This window comes from Portunus trituberculatus, chromosome 29, assembly GCF_017591435.1.
Source record: "Portunus trituberculatus isolate SZX2019 chromosome 29, ASM1759143v1, whole genome shotgun sequence".
Taxonomy (NCBI): domain Eukaryota; kingdom Metazoa; phylum Arthropoda; class Malacostraca; order Decapoda; family Portunidae; genus Portunus; species Portunus trituberculatus.
The window spans coordinates 4,151,529-4,173,664 of NC_059283.1; the positions used below are offsets into that span (position 1 = coordinate 4,151,529).

General features: G+C 39.8%; 1 protein-coding gene across 1 annotated transcript in view; it reads left to right on the plus strand.

Annotated features, from left to right (window-relative positions):
* Nucleotides 1–22,136, plus strand: part of LOC123510458 (teneurin-a-like) — a 462,953-nt gene that overhangs the window by 403,822 nt on the left and 36,995 nt on the right. The window contains 3 exon segments of the mRNA XM_045265650.1: nt 1,026–1,145; nt 13,222–13,388; nt 16,258–16,400. Coding sequence (XP_045121585.1) covers nt 1,026–1,145; nt 13,222–13,388; nt 16,258–16,400 — 430 coding nt within the window.

Here is a 22,136-nt window from a genome sequence, read left to right on the forward strand (position 1 = left end):
ATATTTCAGCAATGTACTCTGTTTTGATACAGGTGGCTTTCTGATACAGGACATTTCCCAATTCCATGCATTGTAGCTTAGAATTGTAGCCAACAAGACAAACTTCTTTTTTTCCAATGTCCCATTCGCAACACTGACCTTGATTTCCTTAAGTCAAAGCCCCGGCAGGGCCCGTCCCTCGCCGCCTTGGTTCAGAGCGTGTTGTCTCGCCACAGTCGAGGTCAGGCCGTGCGAGGCGGCGAGGACGCGGGACATCAGTAGACACTGTGTTGATCCCCAACCTCGGAACAGACCCGACTGATTCTACTGTCATTTTGATACATCCATGCGCAGTTTTTGTTTTTACTTATGTCAAGATTTTTCCACCAGACTCTGATACTTCTCACTAAAGCCATATCCTGTTTTCAAAATTTACACTCTCCCCTGCCTCTCTCTCTCTCTCTCTCTCTCTCTCTCTCTCTCTCTCTCTCTCTCTCTCTCTCTCTCTCTCTCTCTCTCTCTCTCTCTCTCTCTCTCTCTCCCACATCTCTTCTGATTCACCTCGGGACTGCAATGGATTTGCACAGAAACCAAGATTCTGCACTTTTATATAATATTTATGCATTTACCCCATGCATGGACTATTTTATTATGATTAATTTAATCATAATGCATTACAGTACCGTACTGCTCACATTCCTTGGGTTGATTAGGCTATGGCATGATACATTGTTGTTGATAATGATCCACATCTTTTGTGTGTACATAGTCAGGAGCCAAGCTTACAGTGCTGTCTTTGCTCAGTCGAACATTTCACTGAATGTCAGTCAGTTCCCTTGGGAAGGTTCAACAAGTTTTCAAGAGAAATTACATTGAGGGCCTCCAGTTGTCAGTTCCCAGTCCCTGTAATGAGGAGGCGCCTCCCTAGTGTGTCCCTCACCGCCCCTGCCCCTGGACCCCGCTGAGCAGGCCCGTCTTTGGCCCCCTCATCCCACCATGACCAACCTATCGCTCTAACCTCTCGTCCCTCCCCCGCGGCGGGACAGGCGAGTGGCTGTCATCCGCGGCCGAGTGGTGACGCCGCAGGGCCAAGGCATCGCTGGGGTGCGCGCCAGCGTCGACAAGGAATCCCGCTTCGGCCTCACCGCCACCAGGAAGGGAGGATGGTGAGTACCCTGTGTGTGTGTGTGTGTGTGTGTGTGTGTGTGTGTGTGTATATAGTGAGAGGAGAATGTTGTTCTCTTATGGCCTCACCGCCACCAGGAAGGGAGTATGGTGAGTACCCTGTGTGTGTGTGTGTGTGTGTGTGTGTGTGTGTGTGTGTGTGTGTGTATAGTGAGAGGAGAATGTTGCTCTCTTATATAAGCTTCTCTCTGTAGTGTTCCTTCATCAACCGCCCTGGGAGGAAGGAATATGAAGAGAGAGAGAGGAAGTGGGAGACAGTGAGTGAAAGCTGAGAAGGGAGTTGATGGAAAAAGGACTTCCGTGTACTGATGGGGAGGCAAAATAGTCACCCGTTCTTTCTTTCAAATAACAAAACTTTCCACATATAAGAAAAAAGAAAAAGAATCAGAAAATAAGAATGAGGCCACGTTGCTTATTATAGCTTCATGTTCCCTTCTCCTTTTCCTCCTCCTCCTCCTCCTCCTCCTCCTCCTCCTCCTCGTCCTCCTCGTCCTCCTCGTGCAACGCTAGCCACGCCGCGGAAATAATTAAGGGGCAGGTGAAGTTCCCGGATGTTACCTGTCCAGTACACGTCTGGCTGCGTCTCACTGCCGTTCCTGGAAATGGTGACTAGTAAAGGAGCGGCGGTGCTTTGTCATTTGCCTCATATCCTTTATCTTCCATTTGTGTGTGAGAGAGAGAGAGAGAGAGAGAGAGAGAGAGAGAGAGGTGATAAAACTGCGCAACACAAATACTGTATGTGTAAAGAATTTTGTGTTGCATGTCATCTGAGAGTCCTTTATGTACGAACACTTGCAGTATTACTCTCTCTCTCTCTCTCTCTCTCTCTCTCTCTCTCTCTCTCTCTCTCTCTCTTTAACAGCACAGTCCTCAATGTCTCCTCCTCCTCCTCCTCCTCCTCCTCCTCCTCCTCCTCCTCCTCCTCCTCCTCCTCTACTTCCTAGCACACTCTTTGACCACTCGACAATGTAACTCATCAGGTGGGCGCTCTCTCTCTCTCTCTCTCTCTCTCTCTCTCTCTCTCTCTCTCTCTCTCTCTCTCTCTCTCTCTCTCTCTCTCTCTCTCTCTCTCTCTTTCTTTTTCTTCTTCTTCTTCTTCTTTACACACAAAGGTTGCCAAAGCTACGAACACATATTGTAGTATTTGTGTGTGTAATTCACCTCGGTCGTCTGCTGGTCATCCACCCAGTCTTCACCATTACGGAGCGAGCTCAGAGCTCATAGACCGATCTTCGGGTAGGACTGAGACCACATCAACACACAACACACACCGGGAAAGCGAGGCCACAACCCCTCGAGTTACATCCCGTACCTATTTACTGCTAGGTAAACAGGGGCCACACATTAAGAGGCTTGCCCATTTGCCTCGCCGCTTCCTGGGACTCGAACCCGTCCCTCTCGATTGTGAGTCGAGCGTGCTAACCACTACACTACGCGGTGTGTGTGTGTGTGTGTGTGTGTGTGTGTGTTTCACTGTTTGATCTGCTGCAGTCTCTGACGAGACAGCCAGACGTTACCCTACGGAACGAGATTAGAGCTCATTATTTCCGATCTTCGGATAGGCCTGAGACCAGGCACACACCACACACCGGGACAACAAGGTCACAACTCCTCGATTTACATCCCGTACCTACTCACTGCTAGGTGAACAGGGGCTACACGTGAACGGAGACACACCCAAATATCTCCACCCGGCCGGGGAATCGAACCCCGGTCCTCTGGCTTGTGAAGCCAGCGCTCTAACCACTGAGCTACCGGGTGTGTGTGTGTGTGTGTGTGTGTGTGTGTGTGTGTGTGTGTGTGTGTGTTTCACTGTTTGATCTGCTGCAGTCTCCGACGAGACAGCCAGACGCTAACCTACGGAACGAGCTCAGAGCTCATTATTTCCCATCTTCGGATGTGTGTGTGTGTGTGTGTGTGTGTGTGTGTGTGTGTGTGTGTGTGTGTGTGTGTTTGAAGGGGATATGAAAAGGGTTGTTGTTGTTGTTGTTTATGTTTCTTTATGATTGTTTCATTTATTTATTCATTTACTTTTTCATTTTATTTATTTATATATTTATTTATTTCTATTTATTTATTTATTTTATTTTTTTTTTTTTTTGTTATTGTAGAGGTTGTTGTAATGCGGATTTAGGATTACATGTTTTCGCACTGTTAATGTTTTTTTTTTCTGTTATTTTTTTTAGGGTGTTATTTTGTATTACTTTTATCAGTTTTCCTTTTTTATTTTTTTATTTGATTTGATATGAGTTGCTATGTATTTAATTGTGTATATATTATTATTTATTTCTTCATTTACTTTTTTTTTTTTTTACTTATTTGTTCATTTATTTTTTCATTTATTTCTTGTGCACTTTATTTTATTCATTCATCTATTTTTATTCGTTTGTTGTTGACTACGTCTCTGTTTGTTGTGCGCTACGTGTTCTTGCATCAAAACACACACACACACACACACACACACACACACACACACACACACACACACACACACACACACACACACACACACACACATACACACGTGGATTATTGTCTCGTAAAAATTTATGACGTGGAATTTAAGCAATGAGAAATGTAAAAGTTGTACGGAAAATATGGGAATTGAGGTATTTCTGTGACGCTTTTAATAAAGGAAATATTCGAGATGAAAAAAAAAAAAGATATCTACACACAAACTGAAAATAATTTATACGAGACTCTGCAAATAGTACAGAAATTAAGAATGAAAAAATCCAGCGTCCAATTATATGAAAAATGGAAATGCAAAAATGAAGCAGAGAAAAGTTTTAGGAATAATAATAATAATGGGGAAAAAATAACGTATCATGCATTTGAGCTTGGAATTTTCCATATAAGCCCCTTTTTTCAGGAAATACAAAATGAAAAAAGAATGAAACAATTTAGTAAACAGTTGCATTCAAAACTAATAAATGGATTAAAGATTGAGTGGAATGGAAATGGAATTGTGAAATGGTATAGATGAAAAGAGTGGCTGGCTGAAAAAATAAATAAATAAATAGAAAAAGATAAACATGACGAAAATGGTAAAGATTGAAATGAGAGACTGAAAAAAAAGTGAAGCAAACGAAATATAACGAATATCAAAATTAGAATGTAGAATTATTGCCGCGAGTCTTTCAGTTAACACCAAGAAATCAATATTAGATAAGACCCACAATAATAGAATGGAATTAAACCCCCTTAATCGTAAAATATCCTTGAAGAAAAAAGATCATACAACCACCGGAAGAAATATTTAATCAGGAAGAAAAATTGAAGTTACATCTTATCTACAAAATTCAACTGAGTAAATAGAATTCCTTCAGAGAGAGAGAGAGAGAGAGAGGACGCTTGCTCTAATTTAACTCACTTTATTCCTTGACACGTTTTAGGACCAAGATTCTTTTAGCGCTCGAACAAGGAACCGAAACCAGGTGATGTACGAGCGTGTGTCTTGCGTGTGTCGTGTCAGAAACTCGTCCTCAGAGCGACTCTCTTTTTTCGCCCTGGTACTCGCCCTGCGCCGCAATGCTCGTTTAGATAACACTGATAACACACCGCGCTCTCTCCTCCTCCGGCGCCCTGTTCGTTATCTCACCCTTGATTAAATTTTGTTTGATTACAGTTTTTACTACTACTACTACTACTACTACTACTACTACTACTACTACTACTACAGGACGAACTCTGTTTTTACTGTCATAACTACTTTTGCAATGCTAATATTAGTGCTATCTCTACTACTGATATTACGATACCGCGTTTACCACGAATATCGATGATAATGATGATGATGATGATGATGATGATGATAACAATAATAATTGATAATAATAATAATAATAATAATAATAATAATAATAATAATAATAATGATAATAATAATAGTAATAATAATAATAATAATAATGATAATAGTAATAATGATAATAATAATGATAATAATAATAATAATAATAATAATAGTAATAGTAATAACACTAATACAATATTCATGATAATTTTGTAGAATTTCAATTAATCTAAATCCACGGAAGTAAGAACATTAATCCAGAGAGAGAGAACAAACACACACACACACACACACACACACACACACACACACACACACACACACACACACACACACACTCTCTCTCTCTCTCTCTCTCTCTCTCTCTCTCTCTCTCTCTCTCTCTCTCTCTCTCTCTCTCTTTCTTTCTTTCTCAAGAAATCCCACATATTACTGAACAGACAAACGTGAATGTTACGCCGCACCTCGCGTGGCTGTATTTTTCCTCCAGGATGAACACTAACATGGCGGGGGCGTGGCGGCGGTGTTTATACTGGACACTCCATTCTATTTTGTAACTCCCAGGATGGACGAGGAGGCGGCGGCGACTGTCCTCACCTGTCCGCCGCGCTGCTATGAACACACGTCCCGACGACATAACCCTGGAATTATTTAGCCGCGTGGTGATGCCGTACGTGGAGATTTTGCCTTCCCTTCTAGGATTAATTCAGGCTTCTGTCGTGGTGGATATGGAAAGTAAATAGGAGAGAGGAATATTGTCCACGTTCCTCTCCACTCCTGTCCACTCCAAGCTTGCTCTCTTTCTCCCTCTCCACGTTTCTGTCCACATTTCCTTGTCCTCGCTCACCCGCTAACTAATCAAGTAGTGAAATGTGTGTCCGCGCGCGTGTGTGTTGGTGTTTGTGTCTCGTCCCAGAGGTCAGGGTTCGATTCTCAGCGTTGTGCACTTATACAAACTAGTCGCATCACCTGCTAATAGAGAATGAAAGGATAATCTATTGAGTTTACCTGTGTGTGGATGCAGTGGTGCCGTGTCTGAGCCGTGAGATGGTCCGAGAATTACTGGTATATTTTAGGATTCAAGTCTGACATGGGAGATATAAGGAATAGATGCAAAGTTTTCCCTGTTTTATTCTTCTTGTTGAGTTTGATGAAGAAGGAAGGAAAGAACGTGAAATTGAAGAATGAAGTGAAGAAATTAAAGAAATTAGTAATGTTTGATGATGAAGCAAATTAGTAAAGGAAGATAGAAAAATAAATAGAATTGAATGGCGAAACTGAGCAAAGTGAAATTAAACGATGAAATAAAGAAGGAGAGAAAGAAAATTATATTGAAATTAAATAGTGTAGTAAAGAAATAAGAAAATACTTGAAATTGATTTGTGCTGTAAAAGAGTAAGGTAAAGTAAAAATCTTGAAATGTAACGATTAAGTCAAATAACAAGAAAAAAATGGCAATAAATTCAACACAAAATAAGAAAAAGCAAATAGGTAAAGAAAGGAAAGAGAAACCATTTAGAGGGAAACTTGTGTATTTCCCCAAAGTTACAAATTTAAGTGCAAATGGAAAGTTTATTCTTGTTCTTCAGCATGCGAGAAAATTGTACGGCAGAGGAAGTAAGTTAAGGAAGGGGAAAAAAAACACGAAAAAGAAACAAGTATTTTTCCGGGACACAAATAGGAATAGTCAAAGGATGAGTTTAAATTGCATAGCACTCAGGAAACTTTAAGGTAGAAGAGGGAAAAAGGGAAAAGGGAAAGAAAAAAAGGAGGAAATGTATTTTGCTTTAGGTACAAGTAGTGGAGTCAAGATACGTGTTTGAAGTAGAGAGAGAGAGAGAGAGAGAGAGAGAGAGAGAGAGAGAGAGAAGGGGTGGACACGTATACAGAAAGAGAAAAATTAGAAATATGCTATAGTAATTAACCGAGAAAGAAAAAAAGGAAAGAAAAAAATCAGCTAGTGAATTCTTAGACCAACAATGGAAATGGAAACGACGAATCACAGAATAAAGGAGAAGGAAGAGAAAATGGAGATAAAAGAGAAGGAAAGGAATATCACGTAAAGCCAGAGAGGTAAAGAGAGGAATAGGTAAATGAGTAAAAGAAAAAGGAGAAAGGAGTAGAGGAAAAGAATAGGAAGAACATCAAGATAGGAAATAAACAAAACTAATGAAGGAAAAGGAATGAAAGGAGGAAGACAAGAAGAAAAGGGCAAAAAGGAAAGTAATAGAAAGAAAACAACATAGAAGATAAACAAAGACAGAGATGGAATGAAAAGAAGAAACAAAAATACAAGAAGCAAGCAAAAACACAGAAACTAAATAAAAGAAGATGGGAAGGAGAGAAAAGAAGAGAATCATAAGAATAAACTGAAAGCAAATAAGAAAGAAAGGAAAACAAGAAAAGAGGAAAGAAAAGAACGATAAAGGACAGAAACCACAAGTGAACGAAAAAGGGAATAGCAAGAAGAGAAGAAGGATAACGAGAGAAAGAAAACTAGAATAAGGAAGGAAGAGAAGGAACAAAACAAGATGATTATTAAAAAATGAAAAGAAAAAAAGAGGAGAAGGAGGAGGAGGAGGAAAAAACAAGATTATTATACCCAAAAAAAAAAGAAAAGAAAAAGAGAAAGAGAAGTAAATAACGAGAAGGGTACGAAAGTAAACCACAAGTAAACGAAGGCATGGGCAGGGGAGGAGGTAAATCGAGAAAGTGCATCCTGGGAAACACTCTAAGAGCGCATCTCGTTAACCCCTCGAGCCGCGGGAACATGGGATGTGTTTTCAGTTTATTATCCTGCCTGCCATTGACTCAGGCGATGGCTAACCCCCGTACCCCCCACCCACTCCTCCTCCTCCTCCTCTCCTCCTCCTCCTCCTCCTCCTCCTCCTCCTCCTCCTCCTCCACCGTTGCTCAGTTCCTCCTCGCCCCACCATGCTTTTTTTTTTTTTTTTTTACATCTTTTTCCTCCATTGTTCGTTTTCTTTTTCAGAGAGAGAGAGAGAGAGAGAGAGAGCAGGAGGGAGTAGACACGAAATTACTGATAAATTGAGTGAAAGTTGAGGGAATTTAACAGAGAAACGTGCAAAGGTCAGACAAAAATATAACTGTCTATCTAAACCCTGTAAAAAAAACTAATAAACTAGATAGATAATAAACAAACAACTATCTCCACTTCCTCTTATAATAGATGAATAAATAGATAAATAAATAGATAACAGTAACAAGTAAACACAAGAAAAAAATGAAGATTCAGTTGTATATCCAATTAATTAACAACACTCGACCTGCTTCCGCTTTCTTGAGAGAGAGAGAGAGAGAGAGAGAGAGAGAGAGAGAGAGAGAGAGAGAGAGAGAGCAATACCCTGCATGACGTTCTGTGAAATTGTCGTTCTCAAACCAATACAGGCACCGTCATGTTACTGAATTTTTCTCCTTCATGAACAAGCCTCCTTGATTCTGACGCGCCACCAGCAGGAGAGAGAGAGAGAGAGAGAGAGAGAGAGAGAGAGAGAGAGAGAGAGAGAGAGAGAGAGAGAGAGAAACAAAGGTGAAGAAATAGATAAATTGATTGAAGAAGGAATAGGAGAGAGAGAGATAGAGAGAGAGAGAGAGAGAGAGAGAGAGAGAGAAGGAATAAATAAATAGATTGAGAGAGAGAGAGAGAGAGAGAGAGAGAGAGAGAGAGAGAGAGAGAGAGACGGAGGTAAAGGAATACATAAATCGACAGAAGGAGGAATATGGAGGCAGAGCAAAAGGGAGCTACAGAAGAAAAAGATAATGAAAATAAATAGGAAGAAAAAAGGAGATTTGAAATGGAATAATGAGGGAGGTAGGACGGATAATAGAAGAGAAAATAAGGGAAAAAAAGAAAACCAGAGAATAACAAAGAATGAATGATATAAAGGGAAATAATAAAATAGAGAAAGTAGGGAGGAAGAGAAAGGAGTGATGGAAAGTAGAGAAGGAGAAACACGGAAGTAGGAGAGAAAGAAAGAGATGATGATGCATTCACGGAGAAAAATGAACAGTGTAATGAAGTTCTCGTGTAATTAACTGTTCATTAGGATCTCTCATTGTTGGTTTTTCTTTTCTCTTTAATAATCCTATGTATTCTCTTCCTGAGGGATTCGTGGACGTAGAGAAGACTTGCTATTTTCTATCCTCTTCTCCCGCTCATAGTTTACCAATAGAAGTACAGATTTGAGCACTATGTCTTCCTTTCCTCCTCCTCCTCCTCCTCCTCCTCCTCCTCCTCCTCCTCCTCCTCCTCCTCCTCGGTTACTCTTATTCCTGCTACTGTTAATGTTGTTACTACTACTACTACATTCATTACTGTTATTATTACAACCATCGCTACTACCATTACAAATATTACTACTATAACAACAACTGCTATTACTACTACTACTACTACTACTACTACTACTACTACTACTACTACTATATTGCAACTATCTGCTATTACTACTACAAATATTACTACTACTACTACTACTACTACTACTACTACTACTACTACTACTACTACTACTACTACTACTACTACTACTACTACTACTACTACTACTACTACTACTACTACTACTACTACTACTACTACTACTACTACTACTACAAATCTGCATTCATTCCTGGCTCTGTATTGTCATCTTGTTCCGTACGAGACTCAAGAAAAATTCCCGTCATTTTCTTACCTGCCAACGGGGAAAGTAATTAGGCATCAAGGTAGTAATGAGAGAGAGAGAGAGAGAGAGAGAGAGAGAGAGAAGCCACACACGCTCATGTTCTCTCTCTTTAATTATCTCTTTTTCTCTACGAACAAAGGGAACGGAGGTGAAGGGGGAGAGCGGGAGGGAGAAAGAGGGAGGTGATATTTCTAACTACTGAAAAAAAAAGCAACTGTGAATCACGAAAAATTAAACAAAGCAAGAATTAAGTTGAAAATGTTATCCTGTCCGTGTGTGTGTGTGTGTGTGTGTGTGTGTGTGTGTGTGTGTGTGTGTGTGTGTAATAATGCATATGTGGGAAGACAAAGGAAAGCTTAACGTAAATTAACGAAGGGGCAGAATAGAGAAAGAGATAACGAAAGATGAGATAAAGGAAAGATTAATGAAGGCGAAGGAAGCAAGTGGAAAAACGTGACCGCTGATGAAAAGAAAGACAAAGAAAGAAGAGAATAACAAAAGAATGGAAAAGGGAATAACAAAGAAATATTTATACAAACGCGTTTACCGGTAAAAAGGAGAAGAAAGACACGAGAAGAGAGAGAGAAAAAGAAGAAACAAACCCAAGCACTTGCAAATGTCAAAAGAGCATTGTAACCCGCGAGACAAAAAAAAAAAAATGAGAAAGAAAAAGAAATGAAAAATAAAAACTCACTTATTGTGCCACACAATGACAATATCCTTACCTTCCTACACATCCTTCCTACATCCTATACAAGGAAAGGAGGACGACATTTCTTCTTCTTCTTCCTCCTCCTCCTCCTCCTCCTCCTTCTCCTCCTCCTTCGAATGTCTACAAATTTTATTGCGTTCGATGATGTGATAAGTGACATGACGGACAGAGAAGGAAGAGGAGGAGGAGGAGGAGGAACATGAACAAGAAGAACTGAAGGACGTGAAATGTTTCTGCGTATATATACTTTTTTTTCTCTTCCATGTATTTTCTTCTTTATTTTCGTGTCTCGTAATTGCTAAAGAAGAGGAAGAGAAGAAGGAAGAAGAAGAGAAGACACGCCTGAGAGCTATGCGAAGGAGGCGGAGAGACAGTTGGAGATAGAGGAGGAGGAGGAGGAGGAAAAGAGCTGAAGAAATAGGAGGAAGAAAGGCAGGTGAAGGAGGAGATGGAGGAAAAGGAGGAGACGAGAGATGGAGATAAAGAACAGACAAAGAATAGAAGACACAGTTAAAGATGGAAGAGAAAAAGAAGAGGAGGAGGAGGAAGAGAGGGGAGGGATATGAATTCAGAAGATAGAAGTCAGTTATTAGGATCTCTCTCTCTCTCTCTCTCTCTCTCTCTCTCTCTCTCTCTCTCTCTCTCTCTCTCTCTCTCTCTCTCTCAGAAGGGGGGGACGTTCCATGCTTTCAATTTCACTTCACTCTGAAACATTCTATTCACGCAGGCAGAACCGCATGTTGAGAGAGAGAGAGAGAGAGAGAGAGAGAGAGAGAGAGAGAGAGAGAGAGAGAGAGAGAGAGAGAGCATCGGTTAGAAAAAATATTGAAAGAAAGAAAACGGAGGAAAAAGAAAAATAGCGTGTGTGTATACCTGTGTGATTCAAGTTTGTGAAAATCGAGCATGTGTGTTTCGGGAATATCAATTGGTGAGGCTGTCGATGATTTTTTTCTTTTTTTCTCTCTCTTTCTCCTTTTATTTTTTTCATTTTCCATTTGTTTTTCCCCCTTTTGAGTATGAGTGGGAGGACGGATATCATTTTTTTCTTCTTCTTCTGCCTCTTATTTTTTTTATTAGCGAGGAAAGATTAAAGGCAAACTTAGATGATTATTACTGTTAGCTGTATTCTTTTTACTATAATGAGATTTTACTTTTATGGGACCTTTTTTTAATGAATGGGAGGAAATATCTGATTTTTCTCTATTTTTTTTTTCCTTCTCTCACTGAAAGAAAAGATTAAACTGTAACGAGAATAACTGTAACTCTTATTCTAATATAATGACAGATGTAATAGAAAGTTATGGCCGAGAATTTAACTTTTCCTTCTTTTATCACAGGGTTAAAAAAAAAAAAAGAAATGGGAAACTAAGATGACTCTACCTATTAACCAGCTTATAAGATTGGAATGGAATACAGTTGAGATATATAACATGGAAGAGTGATGTAACTAAGTCCTTCTTTCCCATCACCGGATCTATCAGACATGGTAGAAGTATATAACAAACAAATATAACGTTTTACCTCTTATCATTGAAGAGAAAGGAAACAAAAATGAGAATATGGAACTATTAACTACCTTTTAAGACTGAGATGGAATAGTCAAAATTTATAACTCAATGAATATAACCATTTTCATCTCAATATATCATAGGTAAGTAAAACAACGCAAAGAGGCTTAACTATAAATACTAAGAGCCTAAGGATTTAAGGGAAGCTGCAAGAAGCCACCAGGCCTACACGTGGCAGTCCCTGTATAGAAAAGCATACTTACCTGTACCTTCCTATCGTCCCTATCCAAATCCCCATCCGTAAGGTAAACGTTGCCTCACCAAAACACGCCAAAATATAAACGTTTGATGGGAAGTGGTGGTGTGGGATAGCACGGTTGGGGGTGATGGGGTAGGGAAGCTTTAGACTGTAACAAACGTTCCACTTCGGCTGACGGGAACAATAACTCTCGCTTTCAAATACAATAAACGTTCCCTGAAAACATTCCACCAACCGTGACGCTTGAAATAACTCGCCCAAGGGTATGACAAACGTTCCCGCTCACCTAACGTTTTCCTCTCACACCGAAGCACCTCTGAGCCTCCTCCGTGTTCCCGCTAAACCTCTCTATCTTATTCTATCTTATTTACATATCGGATCCCAAACGCCTCAAGCTTCTTTAAGGTGTTTCCCTGCCGCTGCCTTGGGAGAGGGGCAGGTAAGGGGAGAGAAGAGAAGGAGACGAAGAAGGTGAAGGAGAAAAAGAGAAGTTTGATACATGAAAAGGATAAGAAAGAAGAAATGGAACAAATTCAAATGAAGAAAGTAAAGAATATATAAATTGATGAATAATGGGAAAAATGAAAGGGAAAAATGAGTTTGACATATAAAAGGGTAGGAAAAAGGAAACACAGCAGATGAAAAGGTAAAGTAGGAAAACGATAAGTTTGATACGTGAAAAGGATAAAAGGAAGAAAAGAAAAGAAGAAACTGAGGGATAATAGGAGAAATGAAAGGGAAATAACTTTGACATCTGAAAAGGATAGGAAAAAGGAAACACTGCAGATGAAGAAGGTGAAGGAGAAAGAGAGAAATTTGATACGTGAAAAGGATAAGAAGGAAGAAATGGAAGAAATACAGAATACGAAGAAAAATAAAGAAGAGTTAAACTAAGATATCATAGATGAAAATTAATGAACGAATGCATATGACACATGAAAAGAATAGGAAAATAGGAAACAACAGATGAAGACGTTATAGGAGAGAAAAAAATAGCACACTAATAATAAAGAACATCTCAAAAAACTACCTCTTTCCTCCCATGACCTTCCATACAACGCAATCCCTAACGCCAACCTCCTTTCCTTCTGCAGGTTCGACGTGATGGTTAACGGAGGCGGCGCTGTGACTCTGCAGTTCCAGCGCATCCCGTTCGAGCCCCTGACGGTAACTGTGCCCGTGCCCTGGAACCAAATTGTCGCCGTGGACCCAATAGTTATCAGGTTCAAGGGCGAGGAGGCGCACGAGGACCGGGACAGAGGTGAGTGCCCTTTTAGTGCCTGCTGCAAGAGAGAGAGAGAGAGAGAGAGAGAGAGAGAGAGAGAGAGAGCAATGTACTTTCCCTACTGGTTATGAAAAAGAAGTAGAAAGAAAGTAATAAATAAATATATATGAATACATGAACGAATAGATAGATAGGTCGGTAGGCAGAGAGAGAGAGAGAGAGAGAGAGAGAGAGAGAGAGTCCACATCCCAATTATTTTTCATACTTTGCTTTTTGTTTCATTTTCGCATATTTTGTGTATTTTATTCTTCCTAGCATGTGTTTTTTTTTCTTTTTTTATTCTTTTTCGTCGCTTTTTGTTACTCTTTGTATAGAACAGTTTGCCATTGTAGGCGCGTCATCCATAGAACATTATTCAACATTTAAATCTAACCATGAGACTCAAAGGGTAACTCGACATAACACGTGAAAAATTGAATTACCAAAAACGAAATACTTTTGCACACACACACACACACACACACACACACACACACACACACACACACACACACGAATTTAAAAGGCAGAAAGAACAAAACACAATCCTCAACAATACGAAACAATCAGTGCAAAAAATAAATAGAGAAATACAACAATAAAAAAAAAGATAAATAGAAAATGCAGATAGATAAAACACAAACACAATACAGAAATACATCAGAGAGAGAGAGAGAGAGAGAGAGAGAGAGAGAGAGAGAAAGCTAGCATAATATTACCACAAAACCAACATTACAAGCTTACATGGCGTTACTCGTTGGAAGAAAGGAGGAGGAGGAGGAGGAGGAAAAAGAAGAAGAAGAAGAGGAATAAAGGGAGCAAGAACAGGAGAAAGAGGAGGAGAGGAGCAAGAGTACCAGGAGGAAAAGGAGGACGAAGAGGAGTAAAGGAAGCAGAAATAAGATGAGGAGGAGGAGGAGCAAGAGGCAAGAGAACCAGGAGGAGGAGGAGGAGGAAGAGAACTAGGAGGAGGAAGGAGAAGGAGGAGGGGCAAGTGACAGACATTCTGAGTAGTGGAATGAAATTACCGTCCATCAGGATTACACAGCACATCACAGCAAGCACAGCAGAGCGAGAGGGGCACTGCAATTATCTCGAGTCTAGTGCTGGTTTACAGATGAAGCTCAAGAGGAGGAGGAGGAGGAGGAGGAGGAAGAGATAAAGGTTGTGGATAGAATTTCAGAAGAGGAGACCGTGTCGTTTGAATTTCTTACTACTTGAAGAAAGGGAGAGACGGAAGAAAGAAGGACAAGAAGGGAGAGGAATATGAGAAAAGCGAATAAGATGATTGTAAAGTGGGGAAGAAATGAGGCTTAGACTTGGTGAGAGAGAGAGAGAGAGAGAGAGAGAGAGAGAGAGAGAGAGAGATGATTGCCTTAGTTTTTTCAAGCTTTTACAGGATTATTTATCAATATTATTTACTTTCATGTGTGTGTGTGTGTGTGTGTGTGTGTGTGTGTGTGTGTGTGTGTGTGTGTGTGTGTGTGTGAATAGACTAGCTTCCTTCATCTTTTCTCCTTTTATTCACCTTCCAATCCCACAATCATCATATTTCTCCAGTTCCTTCATTATTTCTAGTTTTATTTAATTTTCCATTCCACAATCGTCTTTCCTTCCCTTGCTCACCTTTTGTCCATTACTTCACTCACTAATCAGTTTTGCTCTCCAGGCTCCACCTCACCTTGGTTTACCTGTCCTCTTAATTATCTGCTTCAATTCTCTTTCAACTCTTTTTAATTACTTCCTCCCTTTTTAATCTCCCCACAACACCTGTGCTTCCAAGTATCCTCCCCTCCCTCTCACGCTCCCCACGGCACATGCTTCCATTCTATAAGATCCTGTATTGTATTTGTAATCTGCCCAGAATACTTTTTTTTGTCTTTTCATTTTTATTTTTATGCCAAGGTTTCAGTTATAGATATTTTACACGTGAATAATTCCTTTCTATTTGTTGTGGCTCATTAGATCAGTTCAAGTTGTCTCTTATCTTTATCTCAGCTTCAGTGGGCCTTTGTTTTTTGTTTGATTTTATTTCTATCATCACTTTGAAATAAATCATTCAGTTTGCTTTTCTAACTTTTCTCACCCACAGTATCTAGGTCTATATTCTTCCCTTTGTCTTTCCTTTATTCTGTCCTCCAGCAGTACCTGTACATAGGTGAACTTAACCCTATTCAGTCTTTCAGTCTCAATATACATAAATCACTCGTCTTCCTTACAGTCTATCCAAACCACCAGACATTTACTTCCCGCTTATTTGGGTACCTTTATCACTCACTCTACGTTACCTGCTTCATTTAACCCCTTCGATACTGGGACACATTTTACCTTGAGATTTGTGTGCAATTAGACCATTTTATTGACATTAGGAGGTAAGAAGATAAATGGCCAGAGTCTTTGTTATTTCACTCCTCCACATGAGTTTCTAAATCTGTATAAAATCACAAAATAGTAAGCAGAATGAATACGGAAACACGTCATGGTACTGAAGGAGATAGTCACTTAATATAGGAATGAGCCACTTCTCAACACTTAACATGGTGCAAGAGAGTGTGGCATTCTCAACACATCAGGAAATTTGGCAGTGAGAGAAACACATAACAGTAGAAGACTGATATGTTATAATCTTCAAGTCTTCTTCTGTTCTCTCATTGGTTTCTATCTTCCTCCTCTCCTCTAATGTCCATCTTTCTAGTGTTCTCCATCACACGTCTCCAAGTCTCTTATTTCATTGGTCTCAACCCTTCTTTTTCCTCTAATATTCATCTTTTTCCTCCACACACCACCTCCAAGTCTTTACTCTGCTACTGACCTGTGTCCACGTCACCTTTACGCCTTTCCTCACCTGTGGCTTCTCCCCCTGCAGCAGGCGAGGGCAGCGTGGGGATGTGGGGCGAGCCTTGCCTGGAGCACGACCACAGCAAAATGGTGCCCCAGGTGGTGTCCACGTACCTGCCTCACACCGTCGGCGGCGCTCCTCACCTGCCTGTTGTGTTCACGGAGACTCAGGTATGTGTAGAAGTAGCAGTAGCAGTAGCAGTAGCAACAGCAGTAGTAGTAGTAGTAGTAGTAGTAGTAGTAGTAGTAGTAGTATACTCTTCACTGTCTCTACTCCTGCTATTGTCATAAGCTTATGTTCTATTTAGTTTAGTGTGCGTTAGGAAACAGGAAACCTTCACTTCTACCATAACCACACACGAATTTGAAATAACAACCGCACATTCCCCGCCAACACACACACACACACACACACACACACACACACACACACACACACACACACACACACACACACACACACACATCAGTTATACACAAAGGACTCACATCACACACACGAGCCGCTCTTTACACGCACACACACATAGAGAGAGAGAGAGAGAGAGCAACACAGCAGAATCGTTTACAATGGCACGCTCACATTTCACACCAAGTAAAGGACACGCTCTCATTGGAAAATAATTACGCTACAATAGAGTTAACGTGTTTTTGTTAGCGTGGCACGGAGCGTATCCAATGGCCGGCGCTCCAAGTCAATTGCAGTGTTAGCGGGCCTTTGAAAAACGGTAGGATTTGTATTTGAATGTAAAGACCTTTGTTAATTGGGTGTATTGACTCTCGTCTTACCTCTATTGATACCTGTAAGTGTAATAACCGGCCTGTGTTCTCGGTTTTGTTGATGTTTATTGATAGAGTTATTGTTTTATTGATGTATTGGTCTATTTCCTCTATTTTTTTTTTTTTTTTTTATGTGTGTGTTTTGTTGTGATGATCTTCTGTTCTCCGTTTTCCTTTTGTGTTTTTTCATTGTTTTTCTTTTATAATTTTGTTTTTCCTTTTTTGTTTTTTTCTCTAATATTTTTTACCTGTTATTTTTATATCATTGTAACTTTGCCATGTTTTACTCATACAAAATCTTTCCTACTCCTTTTATCAACCCTCATTCACACTTATATTTCGTAGTTTTGTCTGGTAATGGTAATAATAATAATAATAATAATAATAATAATAATAATAATAATAATAATAATAACGACGATTGTTCTAGCCAGAGTCAATTATATTATGGAAAAATTAATAACGACTTGTTTTTAAGTAATGCGGAAAGTGATCAGAAATTAAGAAAAAAAAACAACGAAACCAAGAAAATGAAAAATAAGCAGATGATAAAACAGGAGAAAACAAGACTTAACAATCCACAATCTCACATTCAGAAAAGAGAATTTAACCAAGCATTTTCACGAGGAGAAGGAATAAGGTGTTTGGCGAAGCTTCGAACCCGGAATCTCGACCCTCTTCTCCCTGGGGGTTTGCGTTGTCGGTGGGAGTGAGGCTTCAATAAGGTATCGAGTCAGGGTTCATTTCCCAGCGAGTCCTTTCTCCTTTTGTTTCCTGATTCGTGTGTCTCGTTTCGTTTAGAAGGTTCGAAGCAGCTTGAAAGGTTCCCCATCGTACTCTCCCGGCGAGGACTGCAGGAGAAAGAGGAAGATAGAGATAGAGGCGTATTTGCATTTATTTTCATTATTCATACAGACTTACGTGTTGAAGATGCAAGAGAGAGAGAGAGAGAGAGAGAGAGATTACGAGTATTTTATCTTACCGAAAAACTCATGTTCATTTTCGCAGTTTTTTTAAGGAAAATGATAGGGAAGGGAGCTAAAAATGCAAGAGATGAAGAAAAAAGTGAAGGATCAGATGTCGTGAAGAGAATTTTACCTCATAGTTATAAAGACTAGGAAAAAAATATAGTTTTGTTTATATGTTGATTTTATACATAACTGAGGAAGAGGAAGCTAAGATGCGAGAGAAAATGGAGAAAAACGATTGAAATAATTAGAGGAGCATTTTTTTTTTTCTTAGTGGTACAAAGAATAGGCAAAAATAATCAAAATAATGTGTTTATATTGAAATTTTATGATGATTAGTTAGAAGAGGAAGATAAAGATAGAGATTAGTAAGTAAAGAAAGATAAAGATAGAAGAGGATAAGGAAATCGTGAAAGAGAATATTTGTCAACACTTCTCTGTATTAAGTTAAAAAAGGAAATAAGTGTAATAATTATGTAGAGTCGATAGATTAGCCCATACAATTTTTACCTTGATATGGGTTACGATTAGACTATTTTATTGACATTAGGAAGAGTTTATAGATTTCGGAAGATTTATGGCCAGAATCTTCACTATTTTAATCCTCACATAAATTTCTGAAGCTTTATAAAATCACTGAGTGGTAAGCAGAATTTATATAGAAACGTGTCATGGTACTGAAGGTGTTTTAAGTCCTTTGATTGAGAACATGAGGGGAAACTCAGATATACAGAATACTATCTACCTTAATGCATCTTACCTCTCTCCAATTAACAAGGGAGAAAAATGACTTACCTGTAACGACGAAGCTACCTGTATATCAAGTCTGTATTGCCTCTAATTGGTACGAGGAACACCTTTACCCGCCTCAGGTGTACCAGTGTACCTGTCTGCAGCGAGAAGTGTTGTATTGTTAACTGTTTCAATGATTTAATAGAGTGTGTTTGTTAATCGTCTTACTAGGCCACACCTGTCGCCACTAACAGGTGTGAATAGTGCCTCCAGACAGGTGTGTTGTGTTTCTCTCTCTCTCTCTCTCTCTCTCTCTCTCTCTCTCTCTCTCTCTCTCTCTCTCTCTCTCTCTCTCTCTCTCTCTCTCTCTCTCTCTCTCTCTCTCTCTCTCTCTCTCTCTCTCTCTCTCTCTCTCTCTCTTTTATTCATTGTATGATGTATTTGTTACTGTGTCGTTAACAATAAGATTTGGTAGTGTTTGTAGTTTACTCTCTCTCTCTCTCTCTCTCTCTCTCTCTCTCTCTCTCTCTCTCTCTCTCTCTCTCTCTCTCTCTCTCTCTCTCTCTCTCTCTCTCTCTCTCTCTCTCTCTCTCTCTCTCTCTCATTACCCTTTCAAAATCATTACTCCAGCATTCTCCTTTTCAATCCTTAGTCATTCTTTCCCCTTCCATCTCAACGTACCTTTTCCACCTCACCTCTCCCATTGTTGCCTCCCATCACTGCCTCTGTTTTGCTCTCGCGATTGTCTTCCTCCTCCCTCCCTCCCTCCTCCCCTCCCGTCCCTCCTCTTCCTTCTCTTCCCTCTTTTTTTCCTCCGGGTCGTGGTAGGTCGTCACATTGTCTCCTGTAGGTAAGAGACGACAAATGATTGAGTCTTTTATTTCCTTCCTTCCTTCCTTCTTTCATTCCTTCCTTCATTCATTCTCTCTGTGTTTAATTTCTCTGTTCCTCCCTTCCCTTCTCTCCCGCTCTGTGCCTTAATGTTATTTTCTCTCGTTCTCGTCCTCGTTCTCTCTCTCTCTCTCTCTCTCTCTCTCTCTCTCTCTCTCTCTCTCTCTCTCTCTCTCTCTCTCTCTCTCTCTCTCTTGAAGGAAAATGAGAGGAAAAGTAGATGCATTTTCAACATTCTGTCGTTTGTTTTTTATTTTATATTCAAATATTTCGCAAGGCGGGCATGGTTAGTCTTTCCTCCCTCCTCTCCTCTTTCCTCTGCTCTCCTCTCCTCTTTCCATTCCTCGTCTCTCCTCTCTCCCTTCCTGATGTTGACAAATGCATAGAATAATTCACTCGGAATACAAAATACTCAAATAATGTGCATGCTGATGTCGAAAAATTACACTAAAATAAAAAAAAAATTCAAATTCTTGGATGGAGAGAAGAGAAATGAAAAAAAAAAAATTGTATTCAACAAAAAAACTCGCTTCAGAAATCCTGGATATAAACTGACCCGCCTGGAGCTGTGTCCCCCTCGCCCCCCTTTCAAAAATTCTGGTTCTCTCTTGTCACGGATTCAGAAGCCGAGGAAAAATTTGCGTTTTTTTATAAAGCTTCCCCCGAGAGAGAGAGAGAGAGAGAGAGAGAGAGAGAGAGAGAGAGAGAGAGAGAGAGAGAGAGAGAATTTTCAGGTCTTAAAATTCATATCACCTTCCATGTACAATTCTGAGGATCGAGGTGCGACAGAGAGCAAAGAAAATGGAGAGAGAGAGAGAGAGAGAGAGAGAGAGAGAGAGAGAGAGAGAGAGAGAGAGAGAGAGAGAGAGACTAGCAAATATCATTATGTATTACAAATATATATATAGTGTTTATTATTTTTAAGTATTTACAGAGGTTAGGTTTTAAGATAGGTAGAGCTCAAAACTCTACCTTTAACCTATAAAATACTTGCAAGCATTCACAGTGCTAAAATAACGCGCCTCTTCCATACCAATTATCACATCATTGTATATATAAAAAAAAAGAGAGAGAGAGAGAGAGAGAGAGAGAGAGAGAAAAGTGGGCAGTGTGGAAGGGATACTCAAATATTAATGAACTCGTGACATCCTCCTCTTGTTCTTCATCAGGGGACGAGGAACGCTTAGTCGTGTCCGCGGAGATTATCTTTAAATTATCATCGTGGTCTCATTAATATTCACTTGTCCTTACCTGCCGCGACCTCACCTGACATTACCTGACTGTCTCATTGCCTTTTCAACCTCCTCTTGACCTCCAGAGAGAGAGAGAGAGACAGACAGACAGACAGACAGACCGATAGACAAACTGAGAGACAGAGAGAGAGAGAGAGAGAGAGAGAATGACAGTGATGCTATGTTCACTTCAAACTTCTTGGAAATTCACTTATTGTTCGTCTCTTCTCTCTTCTTCTTCTTCTTCTTCTTCTTCTTCTTCTTCTTCTTCTTCTTCTTCTTCTTCTTCAATAGGAAAACTTTGCCATAAATCTTGCCATTGTAATTTCCACTTGTCCGTTTCCATTCCCCTTTTTTTTTTTTTTTTTTTTTTTTTTTTTTTTTTTTTACGATTCAATTTCTTTTTTTTTTTTTTTTTTTTTTTTGTTATGTCGTGTCCAACTCTCTCTCTTTCTTCTTCCATAACCTTTTTTTTTTGTTGTTTTCATATTTTCCCTTGTCCCTCTTGCCACCACCACCACTACCTCTTCCTCCTCCTCCTCCTCCTCCTCCTCCTCCTCCTCCTCCTCCTCCTCCTCCTCCTCCAATTCTTCTCTCTCCTTTTCCACCTCGTTCTGTGCTCCACGTTTCCTCTCTTTCCTGCTTGTTTTTTTTCCCTCTCTTCATCTTTCCATCTCTCTCTCTCTCTCTCTCTCTCTCTCTCTCTCTCTCTCTCTCTCTCTCTCTCTCTCTCTCTCTCTCTCTCTCTCTCTCTCTCTCTCTCTCTCTCTCTCTCTCTCTCTCTCTCTCTCTCCACTCTTAACTTCGTACATATATTGAAGGAATGTTTGGAAAGCAGGATTACGTGGAGCAAAATGAAAAATAAAGTTAGGTTTTAGAGAAGTTTTCAGAAACCCCCCCACGATCTTTTCAGTAGCATTTATGAAGGCTTTTCTTCCCTGTTATAGTGTTTGTAAGGCGCCCTCGACCCCCGCCGCGCCCTTCGCCACTTGATAACTTGTGGATGTTAAGAACTCTAAGTTTTAATATGGATATCTTTAGTGTTTTTGTGGGGGGTTTTTTGTGGGGTTTGTTAATTTTGTGTTTTAAAGGATTGTTTGGTTCATGATTCTTTTTACTACTACTACTACTACTACTACTACTACTACTACTACTACTACTACTACTACTACTACTCTTGCTTCGTTTTATCAATTTATCGTGTATTTCAGATTTTTCTCAATTTTACTACTACTACTACTACTACTACTACTACTACTACTACTACTACTACTGCTGCTACTGCTACTACTACTACTACTACT